The sequence below is a fragment of the Phocoena phocoena genome, chromosome 7 (genome assembly GCF_963924675.1).
Source record: "Phocoena phocoena chromosome 7, mPhoPho1.1, whole genome shotgun sequence".
Taxonomy (NCBI): domain Eukaryota; kingdom Metazoa; phylum Chordata; class Mammalia; order Artiodactyla; family Phocoenidae; genus Phocoena; species Phocoena phocoena.
In genome coordinates, this window is record NC_089225.1 from 61,079,529 (window position 1) to 61,103,083 (window position 23,555).

At 38.1% G+C, this 23,555-nt stretch overlaps 1 protein-coding gene across 1 annotated transcript in view; it reads right to left on the reverse strand.

Annotated features, from left to right (window-relative positions):
• Window positions 1-9,643, reverse strand: part of CCDC141 (coiled-coil domain containing 141) — a 209,784-nt gene extending 200,141 nt beyond the window's left edge. Inside the window, exons 1-2 of the mRNA XM_065880955.1 lie at window positions 9,542-9,643; window positions 6,894-7,016 (exon numbers count right to left, since the gene is read on the reverse strand). Coding sequence (XP_065737027.1) covers window positions 6,894-7,016; window positions 9,542-9,643 — 225 coding nt within the window. The remainder of the gene's footprint in view (window positions 1-6,893; window positions 7,017-9,541) is intronic.
• Window positions 9,644-23,555: the final 13,912 nt, after the last annotated feature.

Sequence of the window (23,555 nt, forward strand, 5' to 3'; positions counted from 1 at the left end):
CTCAAAGCAGTCCTAGAGTCTGACCAGTTTTAAAGGAATGAACATAGACCCCACTTCTCATTGGGAAGAGTGCCAAAGACTTTATGGCCATTTTTAATCTACTGTAATCTTCTTGTATATTGGGTCCTTCTAGAGTTGTCAAAAAAGTTGTCAGTATCTGCTATAACCAAGCCCTGCTCTGTTCCTTGCAGAAGTGTGGAAGATGCTTCTCTTCTTGTGGACTCTGTGTCACTTGGTGTCCCAGCCACAAAGCAATACGGTGAGTGCTTCATGTTTCCCACAGGCCCTTAGGTTCAGCCAAGGAGCCCAACCTTGACTGCTAAACCAAGACAGGGATAAGATAGAGAGCATCCTTTCCAAATTTTGTACTCTTCAGGCTCTGTGCCAACAAAATTTTCTCCTTATAGAACTCCTTCCCCTCTAGTAAATCAACTCATATCAACACTTCATTAAGTATGGACATCCTCTGAACTGTGGCTTAGCCCAAACTAGTAACAAATTATTTGTGATATCTGCAATCTTAATGTGCCTTAACTCCATGTCTGAGAAGCCTATTTCATGGACTCTCTAGCCTCTTAAACCAACCTATCTTATAAAACCAATATTTTATAAGATTGCCCATGACACTTTCCAAATACAGAGAATGCTATTCAAATTTTATTTCACTCCACAGCTCCATACTGTTCACTGGAACTGAACATCTGGGAAAAGAAATACCCTGTACACTAGGAAAGTGTTAAGTCAGCCAGGGAAAATCACTGGGAAGTTTTGCTGTTTCATAGTTGTGAGAATACTATTTTTGTTTTTTAAATATAAAAGTTCTCTATTCTCAAAAGCCTAAAAGAGAAATTATACCACCCACTAGTTCCCACTCCCCCAGGAACCCTGCATTGTTCCTACATTGTTTCAGTGACCTTTGTCAAAATGATCAGTGAGAATATGCCAGGTACTTTACATGTATAGAACACTAAGACACAGATCCCTTTGAACCAAAGATCAATTAAGTGTTGGAATTTGGAAGGTGCCAATTAATTTCACCTCTGTCTCCTCAAGATTCCAAATCAACTGAGAAACAGACATCAAGGTCAGATATGGATCAAAATATCTGCTCTTATTACTGGTAAAGCTGGACTGGAGGGTGGGTTTGATTTGACTTCCTACTTTTTCTCTTTAAAAATCTAGTCCTTGTGACCTGCCTATGGAGACAACTGGGTCTGAGGTATAGACACATATTTGGCTGCTCTGTGTAGGTTGGATTGTGGCCTTCCTCTTCCACATAGGGACATCTGGCCAAATCATGCAGAAGCAGAGAGACTAGAGAACCTGCAGCCCACGGGTAGTCAGAGTCTGCAGAGAGAGCCTTTGAGGCTGGCTTCCCCATGGTGGCCACTTCTTCCCCTAGTCTCACCAACTGGGTAACACCCCCCGCCCCCTCACTCCTAAAGGAAGAGAAGGGAAGAGAAGACATGAGCAAAAGCATCGTTCACAACATTTCTGAGAGAGTAGAATTCCCTAACTTGTGGGTCTATAGGAAAACACGAAGGAGAGAAAACGAATCTCCTATACGAAGTAAACATTTAGGGTAAAACACTGCTATGACATAGATAATGTAAAATAGGTTAGTCCTCTTCCAGTACTGTTCTAAAGCGTTCCATCACATTCACAACACACATGCTATAAAATTTTCTCTAATATGTAAATATATATAATTCAAGGCACACAGACTTACTTTATTAAAATACATTATTAAGACCATCATCAAGAAAGTGAAAAGATAATCTACAGAATGGGAGAAAATATTTGCAAATCCTATATCTGACAAGGAATTAATATTCAGAATATGCAAAGAACTCCTACAACTCAGTAACAAAAAACAAGCAACCCAATTAAAAAATGGGTAAAAGACATCTGTCCGAAGAAGATATACAATTGTCCAGTAAGCACATGAAAAGATGTTTAACATCATTAGTCATTAAAGAAATACAAATCAAAACCACCACAAGATATCACTTCACACCTAATAGGATGGCTATAATTAAACACACACACATACACACACAGAGAAAATAACAAGTTTGGGCTTCCCTGGTGGCTCAGTGGTTGAGAGTTCGTCTGCCAATGCAGGGGACACGGGTTCATGCCCCGATCTGGGAAGATCCCACATGCCGCGGAGCGGCTGGGCCCGTGAGCCATGGCCACTGAGCCTGCGCGTCCGGAGCCTGTGCTCCGCAACGGGAGAGGCCACAACAGTGAGAGGCCCACGTACCGCAAAACAAACTAAAAAACAAGTTTAACCGGGATGTGAAGAAATTGGAACACCTGTACATTGCTGATGGGAATGTAATATGGCGCAGCTGCTGTGAAAAACATTTTGGTGTTTCCTCAAAGACTTAGCACAGAAATGCCCTATGACTAGGCAATTCCACTCCAAAAGAATTGAAAGCAGGTACTCAAACAGATACCTGTACACCAACATTCACTGTAGCATTATTTACAGTAGCTGAAAAAGTGGAAATAACCCAAGTGTCCATGGACAGATGAGTGAATAAATAAAATGTGGTATATCCATATATTTGAAAATTATTCATTCATAAAAAGGAATGAAGTTCTGATACCTGCTACAATATGGATGACTCTTGAAAACATTATATGCTAAGTGAAATAAGCCAGACACAAAAGGATAAATATTACATGATTCTATTTACATGAAATACCTAAAACGGACAAATTCATAAGGGCAGAAAGTAGATTAGAGGTAACCAGGGAAGGGAGGAGTGGGAGTCTTTGCTTAATAGCTACAGAGTTTCTGTTTGGGGTGATGAAAAAGTTTGGGAAATTGATAGCTGTGATGGTTGCACAACATGCTTAATATAATTAATGCCCCTGAATTGTACACTTAAAAATGGTTGAGATTGGGCTTCCCTGGTGGCGCAGTGGTTGAGAGTCTGCCTGTCGGTGCAGGGGACACGGGTTCGTGCCCCGGTCCGGGAAGATCCCACATGTCGTGGAGCGGCTGGGCCCATGAGCCATGGCCGCTGAGCCTGCGTGTCCGGAGCCGGTGCTCCACAACGGGAGAGGCCACAACAGTGAGAGGCCCGTGTACCGCAAAAAAAAAAAAAAGTATATATTTTTTTACCGCAATAATAATTTTTTTAAATAATGTATTCACACTAAATATTCCAGCTTACAGCAGAAAATCACACTATTCCTTATTTAAGGAATAAGTTTTAGTAAGACTTTAAACTTTACTACTAATACATTTTGACTATTCATTTTTAACTAAGTAAAGAGAAACAGGACAAAAATAAACATTCACTGGGTCGGAGATTTAGTCAGAATCAGGGAGTTGATAGATTTATGAGTCAAGTCAGAGGTGAAATTTTTCAGTTTTTTATATTTTAAAAGGTCATTCTTCACTGAATGCTAATATCATATATTAAATACAAATACAGGAGCTAGGGTCCAGAGGGTTTCTTGGTTCTTACAGTTGTAACTCCTTTGCACAATAGCAATGTAGCTACCTGCAAGATGGATACTGAGGGATAGAACGTTCTCAGCAACATTCGTAAGGCATTTCCAACCCCTCTTTTCCTCTTTGACCATCTGAGGATAGTGTTGACAGTGGTCACAGACAGATCTTTGTTACCTGCTTACATCTCCCTCTCTCCTCTCCTGAACTTCTTCTTTCTCATTAAAAATAATCGAGTCTGGTTTGGGAATCTAGATGCCTTTAGGGAATGAAAGCTTTTTCCACATGACTATGTTTTCCCCACTGAAAATAGGGAAATATTTTTTCTCTGGACACTCCACAGGAATGGTTAAGTACCCTGCTGAAAGGAAAATCAGATCTCTGGGGTATAAGACATTACCAACATTAGAAACACTCATAAAAATTCTGTGTTTCCAGAATTTTTCCCTTTAGTCTAAATTATTATGGTCTGAGATACTTTTCAGTGGAAGGCAGAAAATAGCTTTTCTATCAAATTAAACATCCAAATTTCTCTGATATATTAATTATCAACAGCAAACACTTCTATAAATCATTGCATTTCTCCCCCAGATTTCCTTTTAGGTGTTTAAGGGTATCTGTTATTATCATAATTTTTCAAATAAAGAACCTGAGACAAGAGAGTCTATCTGCTTTGCCCAAAGCAGAGTGGACTCAGCACAGAACTCCTACACCCTCCCGACACTCCTAAGAGCACGTTCTTCTTTATAATTAGAACAAATCCCAGGGCCCTGTGCATAGGAAAAGGACTGGAATGAACATTAAATATGAAATATTATTGGCTTATTGAACTACTAATGTTCCTATCATTCAAAAAGCTCATATTAAAAATGACTTGGTACAACAATTTTCTGCTACAGGTTAAGACTGTACCTACCCTAACAGCATAATAACTAGTACATTGATTAAATAAGTGCTCTATCTATTTGCAATATGGAAATCACATTTTTCTTATTTAAAAAAGTATTTTGTCAGGAAATCTGAAACAGACTTCAGACTCCTTGATTTTTTTTAACCAAAACGATGCTACTACTTAAAATTTCTTGGGGTTAAGTGGCTGGTTTGTTGGGTAAGGTGGGGTGGGAGAGAGTATGGGAGATAGACATTAAGAGGTCATGGTTAGAGGCCTGCGTGAAGCCAAAAGGCCTTTTTACTTGAGACCTCATGTTCTTAGATCCACGTACAGAAAGGCAGAATGGTCCCACTATTCCATTGCTTGTTATGGTAAGATCCACAATAGATATGAACCTTTGATTCTTCCTCTCCCAATCATTTTTATAGATAAAAGCGTGAAGTCCAGAAGGCTAGTCCATAGCCAGAAGACTGGCATTAAAGGACAAGACTTTAAAATTGAGAATCACAAGCACCTTCTAAAGATGGATCCTGTTGATGGAAAACACTTTTCCAGCTGAGCTCCTGAATGGATGTAGGTATGCAAATTTGAGCATAGTCATTAAGGAGAGATGAACTGCTCTGCTTACAAAAGAATTCTCCCTGGAGTTGTGGCCTGGACAGGAATAGGATTGGGGGGGCGGGCGGGAAGAGGTAGCCTGAGAGACCCAGACTGCTGTGAGCTTCCCCACCACTCACAGTTCATCAGTGTACCTGAAAGTGCTGGCTGGGCATGAATTGCTAGCGGGACCTGGGGAAGGGATGTAGCTTCAAATCCAGGTTAACTTTAGAAACAGTCGGCAGTTACACATGAAGGGGCTGGGGACACAGGAGACCTTGAGAAAGTAAACCTCTGTGGATGGGCAAGAATTGCAAGGAAGTGTTGGGTTTCCACAATTCATAATATTAAGCTTTTTGTGTAGCAGCAAAACCTTGAATTGTTGGCCAAACGACACTAGTTAGCAGCACAATTAGTGCTAAAACATAGGTCTTTTGATTCCTGGTTCAATGACTGTTCACATCATCGTGTGTTTTTTAAGATATACAAAGGACTTCCTGGTCGCCAGGGGTTTCTTCCTTGAAAGACAGCCCAGAGCCCAGCGCAAGGAGCTGTCTACACAGGAGAATAAATTCTGGATTCTAATAGCCCCCTGCTTCAGTACTAATTCTTTCTTCAACTTCTCAGTCTGGTTTACCCTTTTACTTTTACTACCGCTGTTGGTATATGTCAGAAGCAGAACAGATCTGCCTCTAAATCTAGGAAGCAAGTGGAAATTCCAGCCTAGATGTTCAAAGAAGCCAGTAATATTAAAGTACTGAAGACACAGAACATCTAGTCATTGCAGCCTTCTGAATCAAACCTCTTTGATCTTAGTGATGACATTCATTTGCCTAAGAGGGTTATTACTCACAGAGTTGGCTGCTGCACAGGGCTCCGTTCTCAGACGGAGAAACCACTTGTAGTTTAACATCTTACCTGTCACTGTCTTGAAATTCTTAACAATTTTATCTTTGACTGTGTGTTTTATAAGTGAAGTCCAATGGGACAACAGTGGAAGCGCTGGGGGATGGGAGCTTCATCTCGCGTGTGGTCCTGCCCTCCGGGGAGAGAATCTCTTTGCTATCCTGTCTGCTCTCCCGCCCCTGCTCAGTGACCTCTGTCATCTGCCCTGGCAGGGGTCAGGGCACAGCTCAGGAAGGGTTGGGGTTAGGCCCACACCCTCTGCACTGAGCTGGGACTGAGGCCCAGTGCCTGTGAGGGGTGCACTCACCCCACATATATCCCCATGGCTGAAGGAGCCAGACATTACATAGCAGATTAAAAAAACACCATGACAGGCCAAGAAAAAGCTTTTTCCTGCTTTTTGAACAGGGAGTCCCACATTTTCACTTTGCACAGGGCCCCACAAACGACATTCTTGTCTCTGATTAGATACCTTATCTGGCAATCTCAAACCAACACTGTTTCTAGATTCTTAACTAAATAATCACAACATATAGGTAATAATAACTCTATTTATTAAAACCATTCTTTGGTTTCAAGAACTCTTAATATTAAATATAAAATCAGATATTTTCAATAGTTCGAGAGGGAAAAAGCCTCTATATTATTTTTGCCAGCAGGTCTCATTAACAATAGGAAGTTTGGATCTGTTGTTGTGGCTTGACAGTATGTTGCATGAAATGGAAAAATGATGGAATTTTTTTTTTTTTCCACTGAGGCAGCCAGGAAAAAGAAGGTACTTATTTCTCCACAGTGAAAATATTATCACTCCATATTTTCTATCACATTAGGGAAAGTTGAAAAAAATCTCGTTACTTCTCTCCAATGTTGGTGTTTGCTCATAAATAACTATAGTGTTTTTCCATTACCTATCTGGCACTATGTTAACCTGGACATAGGCCAGTGGCATCAGGGGAATCAAGAGGAAGTGTAAGAAACAGCTTTTTATTTCTTTTTAATTTGTATCTGCTTCATATCTTAATATCCTACCTTAAGCTTGGCCAAAAGAAGTTCATGATCATGAAGAAGTTTTTTGGTTTCATCTTGATTGCTTCCAATTTCCAGAAGATTGGGCTGTGATTCAGCCAACTGAAGTTGTACCCACTTGCCACACTAAAAATAAAAATGAAATAAAATGTCCTTTTAGTTCCTTTTGTTCCTTTCCTTTCACCCTTCTCCTTTTTATTCTTTTCTTTTTTTAAGTTTCCAGTTACACTGTGAATACTTTATTCTTTCCACAGAGATAGATAGGCCTTACATAAATTGAAATAGAACAGGTCTAACATAAATCCATGCCCTGTCTTTCCTTCCTTTTTTTTTATGCTTAGGATAAATTCCTTTCTCTTAGCATACTGGATATAAATTCAAAATTCCCAAATGAGGAATATATACAGTAGATTATGTATTATTGAAGAGTACAACATTATAGAATAATTCACACACTTTTACATTCTCTCACTCACAAAACTGAACTCTGTAAAAATAGTTATCTGAGCAAGTAGGGTGCAAACTTCACCAAAGGGAAAAGGTTTCATAAATGTAATGTAGGCTGATTAGTGTCTTTACACTGACCTTGCTGATCCAACCAGAAAGAACAAACAGCAGATGAAGCAACTGATTTTTCGCTTATTCCAAAGTTAAAACAATATTTTCCAAATTTTGTTGTTGAATATTCAATAAAGTATGTATACAAGTGTCAGTGAAATTAGATGTGTGACAACTGCTATTTGAATGCCGCCAGCTTGTTTTCCACACTTAGGACCCTTTCATTGCTCCAAGATATAATTCATCATTGCATTTCCTAAGGAATTGCTTTTCTAAGAAGAAACAACCGATGAAGCAAGAGGAACCGCTATGAGGCATGTGCACGTGGCTAAGTGAATTGCTGAAGAGAAACGAGAAACCACATGTCTATTCTAGATTAGTGCCCTGAGACTGTTTAGAAATGAGAAGTCCATAGAGAGCAGACACAGGCACTTCTACTCCCTTCAGATGGACTTCCCACTTTGAAAAGCTTGGGGTTTATTCCATATGGGATGGCAGTGAACTAAGGGAGCTGGGGAGGGAGGACGGAGGGAACATTCTTAGAAACACAGTTCAGTTAAAATAAGAGTTTCCACTACAATTTTAGGGGTTTTATTTTCTTACTGTCAATTTACCTCTGATTCATCATTTACTCTGTATGCATTCTTCCTCATCCTACTCTAAGAAATGTTTCATATTTAAGGGAAAGAAAATTTAACTTTTTTTAAAAACAGTAATTTTTCCTCTTTTCCCTCTCTGCTGAAATTTGCAGTTACTCAAAGCATCATAAAATCAAACACAAATTATCAATTTTGCTTCAGGCTTCTTTCCATGTCCACTCATTGCCCTTGAAAAGAACAGAGGTCAAGGGACACAGCAGAGGTTCTGTTGATGTAGACCAAGTCTTAAGAGCCCTGGGGAATAGGCCTGGGTAGGCACACTTTGCATTCAGTGCTTCTAGAGTGAATCATTTTGCTCAATGTCAAGTGCTGCTTTCCTGTTAATAATTTTCACATTAACATAAAGTTCGCAGCAATTAAGTGAAAGTAAACAGGCCTGTCGTCTATGCTTCTTACAAAAGGCCAGAAAAGTCATTCAATTAAGCTTGGTGGGGCCCTGAAAGTAACAGGCTGTGGTGAGCACCAGCTTGTTTGCTAAATTCCCTTCATTAAACACTGAATTCCTGAGGTGGTGAGTTGTCTAAATCCAAGCATAAGGCTTCAGGGATTTTTACACGACATATTCATAGGAAATTCATAGGAAATAAAATCATAGGAAATAAAATCTTCAACCTAAAGATGTGTGGTCACCTTTGCAAATGAGCAAACTGTTGGACATAAAACATGCAAAAACCTTTAAGGGAAGTGCTTTTATAAATTATTTTCCTTGTAGATTTTATTTTTAATTTATCTCTGTGACCTGCCAGGGAGAGGAGAGAGAGATGCTGTGAGCACATGACAAAATAAAATAAAATAAAATGGAAAAAAAAAAAAAAACCTTTAAGCCCCAAGTGGCTTCAACTTCCTGCTGTTAAGGGCAAATTTGACACATGTCCTCAGCACTTTCCCCGTAGGGTCTTTATTCCCCCAACCATGTGACAAGGATTTACTAGTGTCTTTACCATGTCAGAACCAAAACTGCAGAGGGCACGCGTCACAGTCTCTTATTAGGTGTTCCTTGCACTCATCATGCCAAAACAATGCCACCCCTTATCTGCTGGGACCCTCCTCTTCCCTCCTTCATCACATCCACTCTCAAAAATCACAGACATTTCCCAGGTCCACTGGACTCCAGCCTGGCAATCACGAACTTTTAATCACAAATGCTTTGTCTTTAAAAACCAAACTGAAAGTATATGGTAAAGTTTGTTGTTGCTTTTTAGAAAAATCAAGCTGCTTATAGATGTTTTCTGGCTAACTGAAAGAGAAACTCTAGTGACTGGCTGAAACTTAGAGGTTTTTCTCTTAGTTGCAATTTAAGAAAGCAATAAGATGTACCTGCTGGGTTATTTTCTATATGCCGTGTACTGCCGATTGTGTGGAATGTTCTTTAGGATTATCAGCACACAGCAAGAAGCCCACAGCTACACAGAAAAAAGGAAGTGGTCAGCTTACCTTTATGATGGCTATAACGATTTTGGAGTCCCCAGCCTGCACAGCTACTGAACTGACTGTTGTCGTAGAAAACTCCTCACCAGGGCTTCCTTGGCTGGACATGGTACATTAGAACCAGAGTTTACGCTTTGGGTAGCCTCCGTACAGATGTGTGTCTGCTGGTCATTTCAGAAGGCAACCACCGGGGTTACTTAGATTCATTCAGGGCAAGAGCTCCCCTCGCACTGATTACTCTGCCAAAAGGAAAGAACAGGAGGTTAAAAATAGACAACCCCATTGAGTTTATCATGAGAGAGAGAGGAAAGAACGGGAGAGAATAGCCACACCCCTAGTATGGTAACACTGAACGCCTGTTATTTTGGCCATTATCTTAAATGCAGAGGGCAGCTTCTAGCTCTCTGACTATCAGCTGATGTTTGATAGCAAATGGAAAAAGAATTACATCCTCACAACCCAAATTACTTTAGCCACTGAATCTACACAGTTTTGGTGGGCTTTGAAACCAGCCAGTCATTAACCTGGGTATCAATATTCTCAAAATTTTTTAAGTCTCCTCCATGCAAAGAAAACTCCCAAAAATGTACTTTAAAAATAAGTTCTGGTATTTGTTTTGGGATTAAGCCACAAAATTGTTTGAAATATCTTTTTGGATTAATCTGTTTTCCTAAAACTTACTGCCTTTTGTCAAATGAAATTTATATGAAATGGTCACATTTTCTCAGTCTCAGATTTCTTAGGGACATTTTAAAAAATATTTCAATGAGCAGTTATCAATAGATATCTACCAAGTCAGGATTTCTTTAAGACCATCTACTCCACTGAACAGTATTTTCAAGTCCAGTTGCCACAACTACTAGGAAGTAATATACTTTGCTGTTACTTTTAATTGCAGCAGGAAAATGTTTTGGGTTTTTTGGATTAAAGGTTAAGACTATGTATATTTCGCTACACTTTTTAAAAAAGGATAACATTGTACTTCAGATTCGGTTTTTACTTTTCCCCTATGCCTTGTGCAGGAAAATTATAGACAGCTTAAACCAGAGCCCAGGATCGGCAGATTAATCCTATTGCTAGAAACTCCGTGTGTGTTACAAGTTGTCGGTGGTATTAAACAGCAGCTGTTGGATTCCCTGTCAAGGAACAGCTGAAAATAACCCTGAAGCTTAGGTCAGAGGTCAGATGCAAACACATCAGAGATACTGACTCCAGAGCTGCTGGAGCCATGGGAAATCTCTGGAACAAAGCCAGAACAGAGGATATAGCAATAAACAGAGTTAAATGAGTCCACTCGCTGTTTAAACTCTTAGCTCAATTTAAAAGCACGATCAGGTTCAGGGCCACTATTCAGAAGGCTGAGTCAGCACCACTGTTTTGTTCTGCTAAGGTTCATGATAATATTCTTGAATCAAAGGGGAAATAGTGCTTTTACATATACTTTGGTTTCAGCAATTATTTTTTTCCCCAGAGCATATCCTGGCTGCTCTGCAGTTATGCAGCCATGACCTAGTTGCCTGCTGTTCCAGCGAAAGGAAACCACCCTGGATCCCAGTTCCTGGGCTCTGGGAACTTTACTTGAGGCCAGAAAGGGAGCATTTGGAACAAGCTCGGGAGAGCAGATGACAAGAGACACCATGATGTAGGAAATATTGCAAATGGTTTCATTTTATGGCAGGGATGGAGAGCTTGCAGAGAACCAACCCAGACTCTCTGTAGGGCCTGCCTCAGTGTTGAAGGAGGGCTCCTTCTGCTTTAGCAAATAGTTGGTCCAAACAAACCAAAACAAATTGAGTGAAACCAGTTTTCAGCTAACTGGCCTGAAGGAAAACCAGGAGTTGACAACTGTGTCACATAATCTCCACACCCTAAACTAAAATGCCCAGAGGAGCCTTGCTTAAGCCTTTGTGTACACGGCAAACCAGAACAGCAAACAGTGACCCGCACCCAAAATACACAGTGCACTTTCGCCCAAAGTTAGCCCTACTGTTAGAAACTCAGTGTGTGTCAAAAGTTGCCTAAAGGCCCTCAGGAGGTGAAGGGAACTTTTGGCAGCAGGCTGCACAGACCACGGCTAGAAATGAGTGGTTATGTCCACAGAGCCCCACTTCAAGTGGATGATTTTGTAAAGGGTGTGGAGGGCAGTGTGGACTGTGTGGAATCACCGGCCCACAGGAAGGGAAAGGAAGGAGAGAGGTGGGGAGGAGAGAGAACACCGCTGAAAGTCTGATTAATTCCAAGGCTTAAGGGCAAAAGGAATTAGAAATATTTAAGACTTTGTTAAAAGATTAATCCAACAATTCAGCAGCAAAGGTAGTATCTATCTGTGTATAGATGACCTTTCTTTCCAAGCAGTCCCAGAGTGTTGCACAGAAAATGTTTTCTGCATTGGTGGACATGAGCAATAATGTAAACTGCATATACGAATTTAAGTGGTTTCTAACTAATTTTCTTTTAATTCAAATTCTTGGCTTTAAAATCTTGAAAAGACTTGAATCACTTTTCTCTCCCCTTCCCTTGCTTCCTATTTCTTTCCTCTTCAACTCTTTAGTCCTTCTCCCTTCAGAAGCTCTGTTTTTCAGACCTCTCCATCCACATCTAGCTCATTTAGAACCTTGGTCTATATGTCCCTTTATCTAGCATAATATTTAATTGTAAGTTGCATTATTTGGAGAAATAGTTTGGAGAATAGTAAATATATTGTACTAAAGAAATTGCTACACTATAATTAGACTTTTTAAAGCTTTTTGAGCTTCAGTTTGTTTATACTCCACCTCCCCTATTATCACCAAAAAAAAAAAAGACAAAACAAAAACCCTTACAGGCATTCTCATATTCTTTGCAGTTTACAGAGGATCTTGCAGAGGTTATTATGTCTTCTCTGTTTATCCCTCTGGGAAATGTCTGTTTTTATACCAGCTGAATTTTAGTGAAAAATCCTCTGTGGGGAATCAAAAAGCTATAATTGGATTCTGTAGAATTGCAAATAGCACTTCTTTCCCCCAATTTTTCTTTATTGTGGGAAAATACACATAACAAAATTTACCATCTTAATTATTTTTAAGTGTACAGTTTCAGTGATATTAAGTATATTCATAATGTTGTACAACCATCACCACCATCTATCTCCATAACTCTTTTAATCTTATAAAACTGAAACTCTACATGCACTAGACAATAATTCCATTCCCTACTCTCCCAAACCTCTGGCAACCACCATTCTACTTTTGTCTCTATGATTTTGACTACTCTAAGTATCTCACATAAGTGGAATCATATAGTATTTGTCCTTTTGTGACTGACTAATCTTATTTAGCATAATGTCCTCAAGGTTCATCCATGTGGTAGTGTATGTCAGAATTTCCTTTCTTTTTAGGGCTGAATAATATTCCCTTGTGTATATATTCCACATTTTGCTCATACTTTCAGCCACTGATGGACACTTGAGTGGCTTCCATGTGTTAGCTATTGTGAATAATAGCTAACCTTTGTTCTCTACCTTAATTCAGTTATTCTATCCAGAAATATCATTGTCTTCTTCCTTTCATCTTATCCGATTCCTCCCATTGCTTAAGACCAAGAGAAAGAATCAACTCCTTTTAAAAGTTCAAATACCTACTTATATTCCCCTTTCCTCAAAATTTAATTGTAATTCACAATTTAATAATTGCTTGAATTATAAACTTGTATTGTTTTCTATTTATTTCACTTCCATTGGTATTATTTCTTAACTAGATTTAAGGCTCCTTACATAAAGGAGCTATGTCTTAATGTCTTTTTTTTTTTTAATCTTTGCAGACCACCTCAAGGGGTTATCGTAGAGAATAAAAGAGTTGCTTTACGTAAAGCACTTAGAAGAGGACCTGACATTTAGCAAATACTATATACACACACACACATATATAAATATGTGTGTGTGTGTGTATTAGTATACATATGGAGCACAGTACTAGGCACAGAATTAGTGCTTATAAATACTGGCTGACTGATTGAATCACATTAGTCATATAGAAAAAAGTTTTGATACAATTCACTCATTCAGTATTTACTCATGCAACCAACAGTTACGAGCATTTGCTACATACCAGGCACTTAACACATTAGGAATATAGCAGTAAGCGAAACAGGTCTCTACTCTCGAAAGGGTGACATTCCTGTGAAAAAACACCATAAACAATGAAAAACATAACCAAGATAGAAATCCACAGTGATAAAAGCTAAGGGAAAACAACTGGTAGTGGTTAAGTAGGCTGAATCACAAAAGGTTACATTTATAACTTTTTTTTTTTTTTTTTTTTTTTTTTGCAGTACGTGGACCTCTCACTGTTGTGGCCTCTCCCGTTGCGGAGCACAGGCTCCGGACGGACAGGCTCAGTGGCCATGGCTCACAGGCCCAGCCGCTCCGCGGCATGTGGGATCTTCCCGGACCGGGGCACGAACCCGCGTCCCCTGCATCGGCAGGCGGACTCTCAACCACTGCGCCACCAGGGAAGCCCAAAAGGTTACATTTAGAATTTGACAGAGAAATCAGGGGATACATTCAGGGTATTTCTATTGGAATACAGAGATTAACAGGAAAAATAAACTGATAGTGATTCCAAAACAACAACAAGAAAAAGTAAACCATACAAAATGGCAAAGGCAATGGGTTAGGGGCTCTGAAGTCAGACTGCCTTTACCTCTCTGTGCCTCAGTTTCCTCAATGCAAACTGGAGATAATGGGAATAACTATGTCATATAGGTTTGTTGAGAGGATTAAATAAAATAACATTTGTAAAACACTTTAATGCCTGGCACATAGGTGGTGTTCGGATAGTTATACATGATCATTTCTAAGACAACATCTGTTAAGGGATTTCCTAAATCTAGTAACTGTCACAAAATTTGAAATAACTTTTTAAAATTAAGTTGAGTTACAACACTTGGTAGGCAACCCAAATGGATGAAATATATTAGAGAGACATAAAATATGCATTACCAGGGAGGAAATATTCCAGTATAATCTAACGGTAAAAAATCTCAACGAGTCAGCAATTCTCTAGAATACCGTCTTTAACCATTCACTTTAGACAAAATTTTCCCTAACTCATCCTTTGTATTATGTAATACTCTTCCTGGCACCTCTCATTTATTTCTTGGTTTGCAAGCACTGTCACTTAACATCCATAAGTAAAGTGAAGCTGCTCTTTCCTCTTAAAACAGCCTCCATTCTGGCCATCAACTTATTCTTCTATGTAGGTATTCATTTGTTCATTCACTGAGTATGATTAAATATCTAGTAGGTGTGAGGCACTGTTCTAGATGCCAGGCACACAGCAATAAGCAAAACAAAGTTCATCCACTGATGGAGCTTGCCTTCTGGTAGGGGAGGCACAGCCAACGAGAAAACAAACAAACAAGAATACATATATAATTATGTAAAGATGTAATCAGTGTTATGAAGAAAAATAAGGCAGAGTAAGAAGGTGACAGTGAACAGGGGTAGAGGGATAATACTTTAGGAAGGAGTCAGGAAAGTTCTCCTGAAGAGATGAGATTTGAGTAGAGACCAGGATTAAGTTGAAAAGAGCAAGATATGCAGGTATCTTAGGGAAGAACATTCCAGGTAGCTGGGCACACTTGCTATATCTGAAAAACATCCAGTAGGTCAATGTGGCTGGAGCTAAGTGAGGATTGAAAGAAGAGGACACTGATAGAACATGATATCTACCAGGTAGGGGCCCGGTTTGCTTGGACAATCATGGTTTACATCTGTTTCCCTGGCATAATTACTCTTAAGGCACCTTCCACTCTTCAAAGAGTCCTGTTTGGATGATAAATTATGTGGTAACCCTGCTATTATGCCAAGGTAAGGACTTTGGATTTCATTCTGAGAGAGATGGGACATTAATGTGAGGTTTTCATCCAAGGAATGACATCATTTGACTTAACATTGTTAAAGAAGTGCTTCATGGTGAAGAAACTGTAGGAATCAAGAGTGAAAGCAGAGGTAGGATGAATTCCATAGCACCCAAAACACAAATGCCAGTACAATTCTCCTTTGGGATGTTTCTTTACAGACACTTAAGTTTTACTTAAGAAATATCATGACTCTTTTTTAACAGTTTTACATTCTGTGTACATTGACTGCCATAGAATTCCTTACAATTAAATGTATGTAATGACATAAATCCTTAGCTTCTCCATAAGACCTAGGAGAATAATTATAAATAAGCAACTTCAATATCCAGCAAATTTCCCTTCTATAAGTAGTAAGGAAAACAAAGCAAAACAAAACTTGGGAAAGTTCAAAGAATACCTAGTGTGGTCAAAGATCAAAGATGGCTGTACTTACTATAATTTTAAGCCATAGTTTACCAAAATGATGTGTGAAATGATAGCAGTATCTGTTCAACTATCATGTACATATTTTCCTAAAATTCTCTATTTAGACCAATGTATGATCTGGAAAACTGTCAAATACTTGTGTAGAGTTTAGTTAAAATAATCAGCAAATGTGGCTATGACTGATTTGGCAAAACTTTCTTTTCTGAATGGGAGAGATGTATATGATACTTCAAGCCAGAAAAGATTTTTTTAAAAAAATCACTGAAAAGCTTTCATGTAGAAAGTTTATTTTTAAAATTTAAACTCACACGGCTTTCTACCTGCATTGGGCTGTGCACCCGGGCTTCAGTGCAGCAGGGTTCTTTCTCTGATATAATTCCAGTTAACATAATGAAGTGTCCTGAGAGTTACCCTTTAGAAGGGAGGGTGAGTAAATGAGAAGACAAGAGTCTTAGTCAACTTGATTTTGGAAAATTACACTTTTGTTTTTCCTTACTGTTGCTAAACTTCAGTTGAGGCTGAGAATTTCCATCCCAGAGTAACTCCCAGGGAGGCCTAAAGAGCAGCAGTCCTTCCAGCTGCTTGGGAACCCAGCAGTGACACTAAGGGTGAGCTGCCACTTCTCCATGCAGCTATAATTTTTGCCAAGGAAGGAAAAATAATATAAAACTCAAGAACATAAAGATCACATAACCTCAACAAGATGGTGTTATCCATGGATTCTAAGCAGGAAGTATGCAAAGAATTAAAAAGAGAAAGTTTCTTTTTTTTAAATGACGTTTTATTAAGAAATACTAAGACCTAAAGAACTTAATGTATATGTGCATATATTTTGTATGTAATATACATATGTGTGCAGATGATTATACGTAGTAAGACTCTGTTTATAGTGTTATAATGGGCTTTCTCAGTTGTATGAGGTGATATTTCATCATTTACTGACAGTTTATTGGCAACAGTTTAATGACAAAACCATTTTTAATAGAACTCCCCTGTAGATTATGTTTTTAAAAACTTAACTGAGTTTCTAAAAATTTACTGTATGGTTTTTGAGATCTGTATCCTCAGTCCAAGTAAGAATGCCTCATACCAGCATTCATACAGAAGTCCCTTGCTATCGTTATCTTCATTTTTGTTAATACATCACTCACCCTAGTTGTGGAACCCACCTGAAAGGCAATGATTGTTGAGAATGTCCGGAAGGATAAAGAAGTTACTAACACCTGCAGGAAAAAGGATATTCATATACTCAGGCTTTTAGGAAAAGCAGGAAACAAGATGAGAGAAACTCAGAGAAATCTGGAAATCAAAAATGGAAACAAAAGTAGCAGGTCGTTTGTGCCCCACCCCATACAACTCACACCACTCTGAGCAAACCGGTTTCCTATCACAAATTCCACTCTCACAAAGGAAGGACTTCAAAAGCAAAGTCAATTTATTTTATGCAGAGTTTAGATTCTGCTCTGGCATGTCCCTGCCTTAAGCTCCTGCTATCAGGGTGAGTTGAAGGCCTCACCACTAATGTCTCTTGAGCACCTGCTGTACATGGGCCCTGATTTCCTTTATCAGCCCCATCCTCATTAAATCCCTTTAGGTTTGTAAAATTTATAACCAATTAATCTGGCTGGACCTCTCAACAACCTTGTACAGTTGGCCCTCTGTATCTGAAGATTTTTATATAAGGGACTTAAGCATCCGTGGATTTTGGTACCCACAGAAGGTCCTGGAAGCAATCCCCTGTGGATATCAAAGGATGACTGTACTATAGTCAAGGCAGGACTGTTAATTCTGCCATATGAGTTGGAGAATTGAGGCTAGAGAAGTTAAAATGGCTTATACAAGTTCATGAAGTGAGTGAGTCTAGAACCCAGCCACTTCCCTCTTACTCCCTTGCTCCAATGCCACAGGGAGTAAGTTCTATCCTAATGTTGGATGAAAAATTATACAGAGGTCCATACAAACCAGCTAGTCCGCAAAAGTTGAGCATTCTCTGACAGAGCCCTCTGAGTCAGAACACTACACCAACCACCCTTAAAAGGCAACAACAGAAGTACAAAGCCACATATCTATTCTCAGCTTTCCCTATTAGAAAACTAAAGATAAAATACACACATGAAGCAATTTGGCCAGAAAAGCTTTATAACATAGGAAATATACAAAACTAAAATGTCCTGTAAATGACAAGAACCCTTTTAAAGAATTTTCCAAATCAACGTGAGCAATCATTAGACAGAACAGCTTTATGCATGGATGTAAATTAACATTATAATAAAACTGATTTGGGTTTGTGTCATAGTTCTTTTTCTGCTCTTGTTAAAATGAAATCACATTAAGGATTTATCACATAGACGAATGGAAATCAATTCTTTAGTAACATACACTATAAGATTGTTTAGTGATTTGTTTAGCCATTTGTATGAATTATGCATTGATATTCATCTTTCTTGGACTTAAAACATGAAAGTATCTGCTTTTCAAATGTCTGTTTAAAATCTATCTTATGTACTTTCAACGTCTCAGGTTCCTAATTCTATTTTCTTAATTTCTCCATACTTTAAACAGCTAAGTGTAAATATAAATAATTAAAATAAGATGTGGTTTCCTTGGATTTTCTTTTTTCCATGTACCTCACTGATATTTAAGAAAAAAAATTCATGGGGAGGGGAAATAGCTGTTTTGAGCATTCATTTTGAAATTTACCAGTATGTTGAATATTCAGTCTATCTTTACTTGCCATTTCATTGGATTATGTCAGATAGATAAATTTAATACAGATAAAAAGTAGAGGCATATATGACCATGTTTAAACATGGGCTGACTCCCTGAATACCTGAATCCACTAACTTTGGCCTTTCCACTAGTTTTTCAGAACATATTTTGATGTAATGATTTCCAACTTTTAAACTACCACACTCTGGTCTAATCTGTGAAATTACTAACCCATCACTTCCTTCTTCTTGCCAATGGCATATCATGGAGAAAATTGTGTTGTAATATTAATTAGGTTTTAAAAGATGTTTGGGGAAAATATTTATATTCCTGTGGAGATGTTTAAAGATACTTTGAGGTATCACAAATTTTAGGCTTAGAGATATTAGTATTCCAACTATTTATTTTTTCCAGGCTTATTGAGATACACTTGACATACACCATTGTTTAAGTTTAAGGTATACAATGTGTTGATTTAATATATATACATATATATATTATTAGACCCCCAGAATTCATCTTCTAACTGGAAGTTTGTACAATTTAACCAACATCTATCCATTGTCCCAATCTCTGAGCCCCTGGTAACTACCATTCTATTCTCTGTTTCTGTGAGTTTGGCTTTTTTTTTAGATTCCACGTATAAGTGATATCATACAGTATTTGTCTTACTCTGTCTCACTTATTTCACTTAACATAACACCCTTGAGGTCCGACCAGGTTGTTGTAAATGACAGGATTTCCTTCTTTCTCATGGCAGAATAATATTCCATATATATCACATCTCCTTTATCCATTCATCCATTGACAGACACTTAGGTTCTTCCTGATATTGGCTATTGTGCATAATACTTTAGTAAACATGTGAGTGAAGATATCTTTGATATCCTGGTTTTGTTTCCTTTATATATACACCCAGAAGTGGGATTGCTGAATCATATGGTAGTTCTATTTTTAATTTTTTGAGGACCCTCCATAGTGTTTTCCATTGGCCGCATACTTCCACTTCTACCAACAGTGCACAAGGGTTCCCTCTTCTCCAGATCCATGCCAACATTTGTCATCTCGTCTTTTTGATGATGGCCATTCTAACAGGTGTGAGGTGATATCTCGTAGTTTTGATTTCCATTTCTCTAATGATTAGAGATGTTGAACATCCTTTCATGTATCTGTTGGCCATCTGTATGTCATCTTTGGAAAAATGTCTATTCAGTTCCTCTATTTTTTAATGGGATCAGTGTTTTGGGGTTTTTTTTTTTTTTGCTATTGAGTTGTATAAGTTCTTTATATATTTTGTATATTAACCACTTATCAGACATATGCTTTGCAAATAACTTCTCCCATTCCATAGTTTGCTTTTTCATTTTGTTTATTGTTTCTTTCACTGTGCAGAAGCTTTTCAGTTTGATGTCACCCCACTTATAAATTATTGCTTTTTGGTGCCATGCCTAAAATTTGTTGCCAATACCAATGTCAAGGAGATTTTTCCCTATGCTTTCTTAGGATTTTTATGGTTTCAGATCTTATGTTTAAGTCTTTAGTCCATTATGAGCCACTTTTTGTGAAGGGTGTAAGATAGGAGTACAATTTCATTTTTATGCATGTAGTTATCCCAACATCAACTATTAAAGAGACTATCATTTTCCCATTGAATCTTCTTAGATTCCTTGTCAAATATGGGGCAGTTTATTTCTGGGCTCTCAATTCTGTGCAATTGGTCCATTGTTTTGGTTACTATAGCTTTGTAGTATAGTTTGAAATCAGGAAATGTGATGCCTCTGGCTTTGTTCTTCTTTCTCAGGATTGCTTTAGCTATTCAGGGACTTTTGGAGTTATACAAATTTTAGGGTTGTTTATTCTAGTTCTGTGAAATATGCCATTAAAATTTTGATAGGGATTGCATTGAATCTACAGATGGCTTTGGGCAGTGTGGACATTTTAACAATATTAATTCTTCTGATCCATGAACACATATCTTTCCATTTTCTTGTGTCTCCTTCAATTTCTTTCATCAAATCTTGTAGTTTTCAGTGTACAAATATTTCACCTCCTTGGTTAAGTTTACTCCTAAGTGTTTTATTATTTTTGATGCTAGTATAAATGGAATTTTTTTTTCAGAACAAAGTTGTTGTTCATGTATAGAAATGCAACTGATTTCTGTATGTTGATTTAATATCATGCAAATTTACTAAATCTGTTGATTAGTTCTCATAGTTTTTCTGGTGGAGTCATTAGGGCTTTCTGTATATAAGATAATATCATCTGCAACAAAGGCAATTTTACTTCTTCCTTTCCAATTTAAACATTTTTTCTTTCATTTTCTTGCCTGATTGCTCTGGTTAGACTTCCAATACTATGTTGAATAAAACTGGTGAGAGTGGGCACCCTTGCCTTGTTCCTGAACTTAAAGGAAAAGATTTCAACATTTCACCACTATTATGTTAGCTGTGGGCCTGTTGTATATGGCCTTTATTATGTTGAGGTATAGTCCTTCTATATTCAATTTGTTGACAGGTTTTATCATGAAAGGATGTTGCATTTTGTCAAATGCTTTTTCTGCATCTATTGAGATAATCATTTTTTATCTTTCATTCTATTAATGTGGTGTATCACATTTATTGATTTGTATAGGTTGAAATTTCTTGCATTCCAGAGATAAATCCTGCTTGATCATTATGTATGATCCTTTTAATGTGCTCTTGAATTCAGTTTGCTAATATTTTATTTAGAATTTTTGCATTTAAATGCATATTTTTATTATTATATAAATTTCAGGTGTACAGTATTATAATCCAGCATCTGTATACACTGCAAAGTGATCATGACCACAAGTCTAGTTACCATCCTTCACCATACAAGTGTGACCCCCTACCCCTACTTTGCCCACTCCCCAACCCCCTTCCCCTCTGATAACTACTAATCTGATCTCTGTATCTGTGAGTTTGTTTTATTTTGTTTGTTCATTTGCTTTGTATAGATCCCACATATTAGTGAAATGATACAGTATTTGTGTTTCTCCATCTGACTTATTTCACATAGCATAATACCTTCAAATGTTGTCACAAATGGCAGGATTTCATTATTTTATGGCTAAGTAGTATTCCATTGTGTGTATGTATGTATATATACACACATCTTCTTTATTCATTCATCCATTGATGAACACTTAGGTTGTTTCTATATCTTGGCTATTATAAATAATGCTGCAATGAACATAGGGGTGCATGTATCTTTTCAAATTAGTGTTGCTCATGTTCCTCAGATAAATACCCAGCAGTGGAATAGTTGGACTAGATGGTAGTTCTATTCTTAATTTTTGAGGGCTCTCCATACCATCCTCCATAGTAGAAAACAGTGTATGAGGGTTCCCTTTTCCTCACATCCTCTCCAACATCTGTTATTTCTTGTCTTTTTGATAATAGCCATTTTATTTTATTTTATTTATTTATTTTCTGCGGTACGCGGGCCTCTCACTGTTGTGGCCTCTCCTGTTGCAGAGCACAGGCTCCGGATGTGCAGGCTCAGCGGCCATGGCTCACGGGCCCAGCCGCTCCGCGGCATGTGGGATCTTCCCGGACCAGGGCATGAACCCATGTCCCCTGCATTGGCAGGCAGACTCTCAACCACTGCGCCACCAGAGAAGCCCGATAATAGCCATTTTAACAGGTGCGAGGTGGTATCTCACTGTGGTTCTGATTTACATTTCCTTAATAATTAGTGATGTTGGCCATCTGTATGTCTTCTCTGAAAAAATGTCTATTCATATGCTCAACCCATTTTTTATTTTATTTTTTTATTTTTCTACCCATTTTTTAAATCTGCAAATATTTGCAAATAGTAACAGTTTTACTTCTTCCTTTCACTTTGAGCTTTTCACTGTTGAGTATGATGTTATCTGTGAGTTTGTCATATATGACTTTTATTATATTGAGGTATGGTCCCTCTATACCCACCTTGTTGAGAGTTTTTATCACAAATGGATATTGAATTTTATGCATCTATTGAGATGATTATATAAATTTTATCCTTCATTTTGTTAATGTTATGTATCACATTGATTGAGTTGCAGATCTTGAAACATCCTTGCCTCCTTGGAATTTAAATTCCACTAGAGGGTGGCGTATAATCCTTTTAATGTATTGTTGGCTTTGGTTTGCTAATGTTTTGTTGAGGATTTATGCATTTATGTTCATCAGGGATACTGGTCTGCAATTTTCTTTGTGGTATCCTTGTCTTGATATCTGGGTAATGCTGCCTTTGTAAAATGTGTTTGGAAGCTTTTCCTCCTTTTCAATTTTCTGGTATAGTTTGAGAAGGAGAGGTATTAACTCTTCTTTACATCTTTGGTAGAATTCTCCTGTGAAGCTGTCTGGTCCTGGAATTCTGTTTGCTGGGACATTTTTATTTATTTATTTATTTTTATTTATTTATTTTTTGTGGTACGCGGGCCTCTCACTGCTGTGGCCTCTCCCATTGCGGAGCACAGGCTCCGGACGCGCAGGCTCAATGGCCATGGCTCACGGGCCCAGCCGCTCCGCGGCACATGGGATCCTCCCAGACCAGGGCATGAACCCATGTCCCCTGCATCGGCAGGCGGACTCTCAACCACTGTGCCACCAGGGAAGCCCTGCTGGGACATTTTTGATTACTGATTCAATTTCAACATTAGTCATTGGCCTGCTCAGATGTTCTATTTGCTTATGATTCAGTTTTGGAAAAATATGTATTTCTAGGAACTTATCCATTTATTCTAGATTGCCCAGTTTGTTGGCATATAATTTTTCATAGTAGTCTCTTGTGATTCTTTGTATTGCTGTGGTATCAATTATAACTTCTCTTTCATTTCTGATTTTATTTATTTGGGCCCTCTCTTTTTTTTCTTGGCTTGGCTCGCAAAAGGTTTGTCAATTCTGTTTATCTTTTCAAAGAAAGCAGCTCTCAGTTTGTTGAGCTTTTCTAAATTTTTTCACTCTCTATTTCTGTT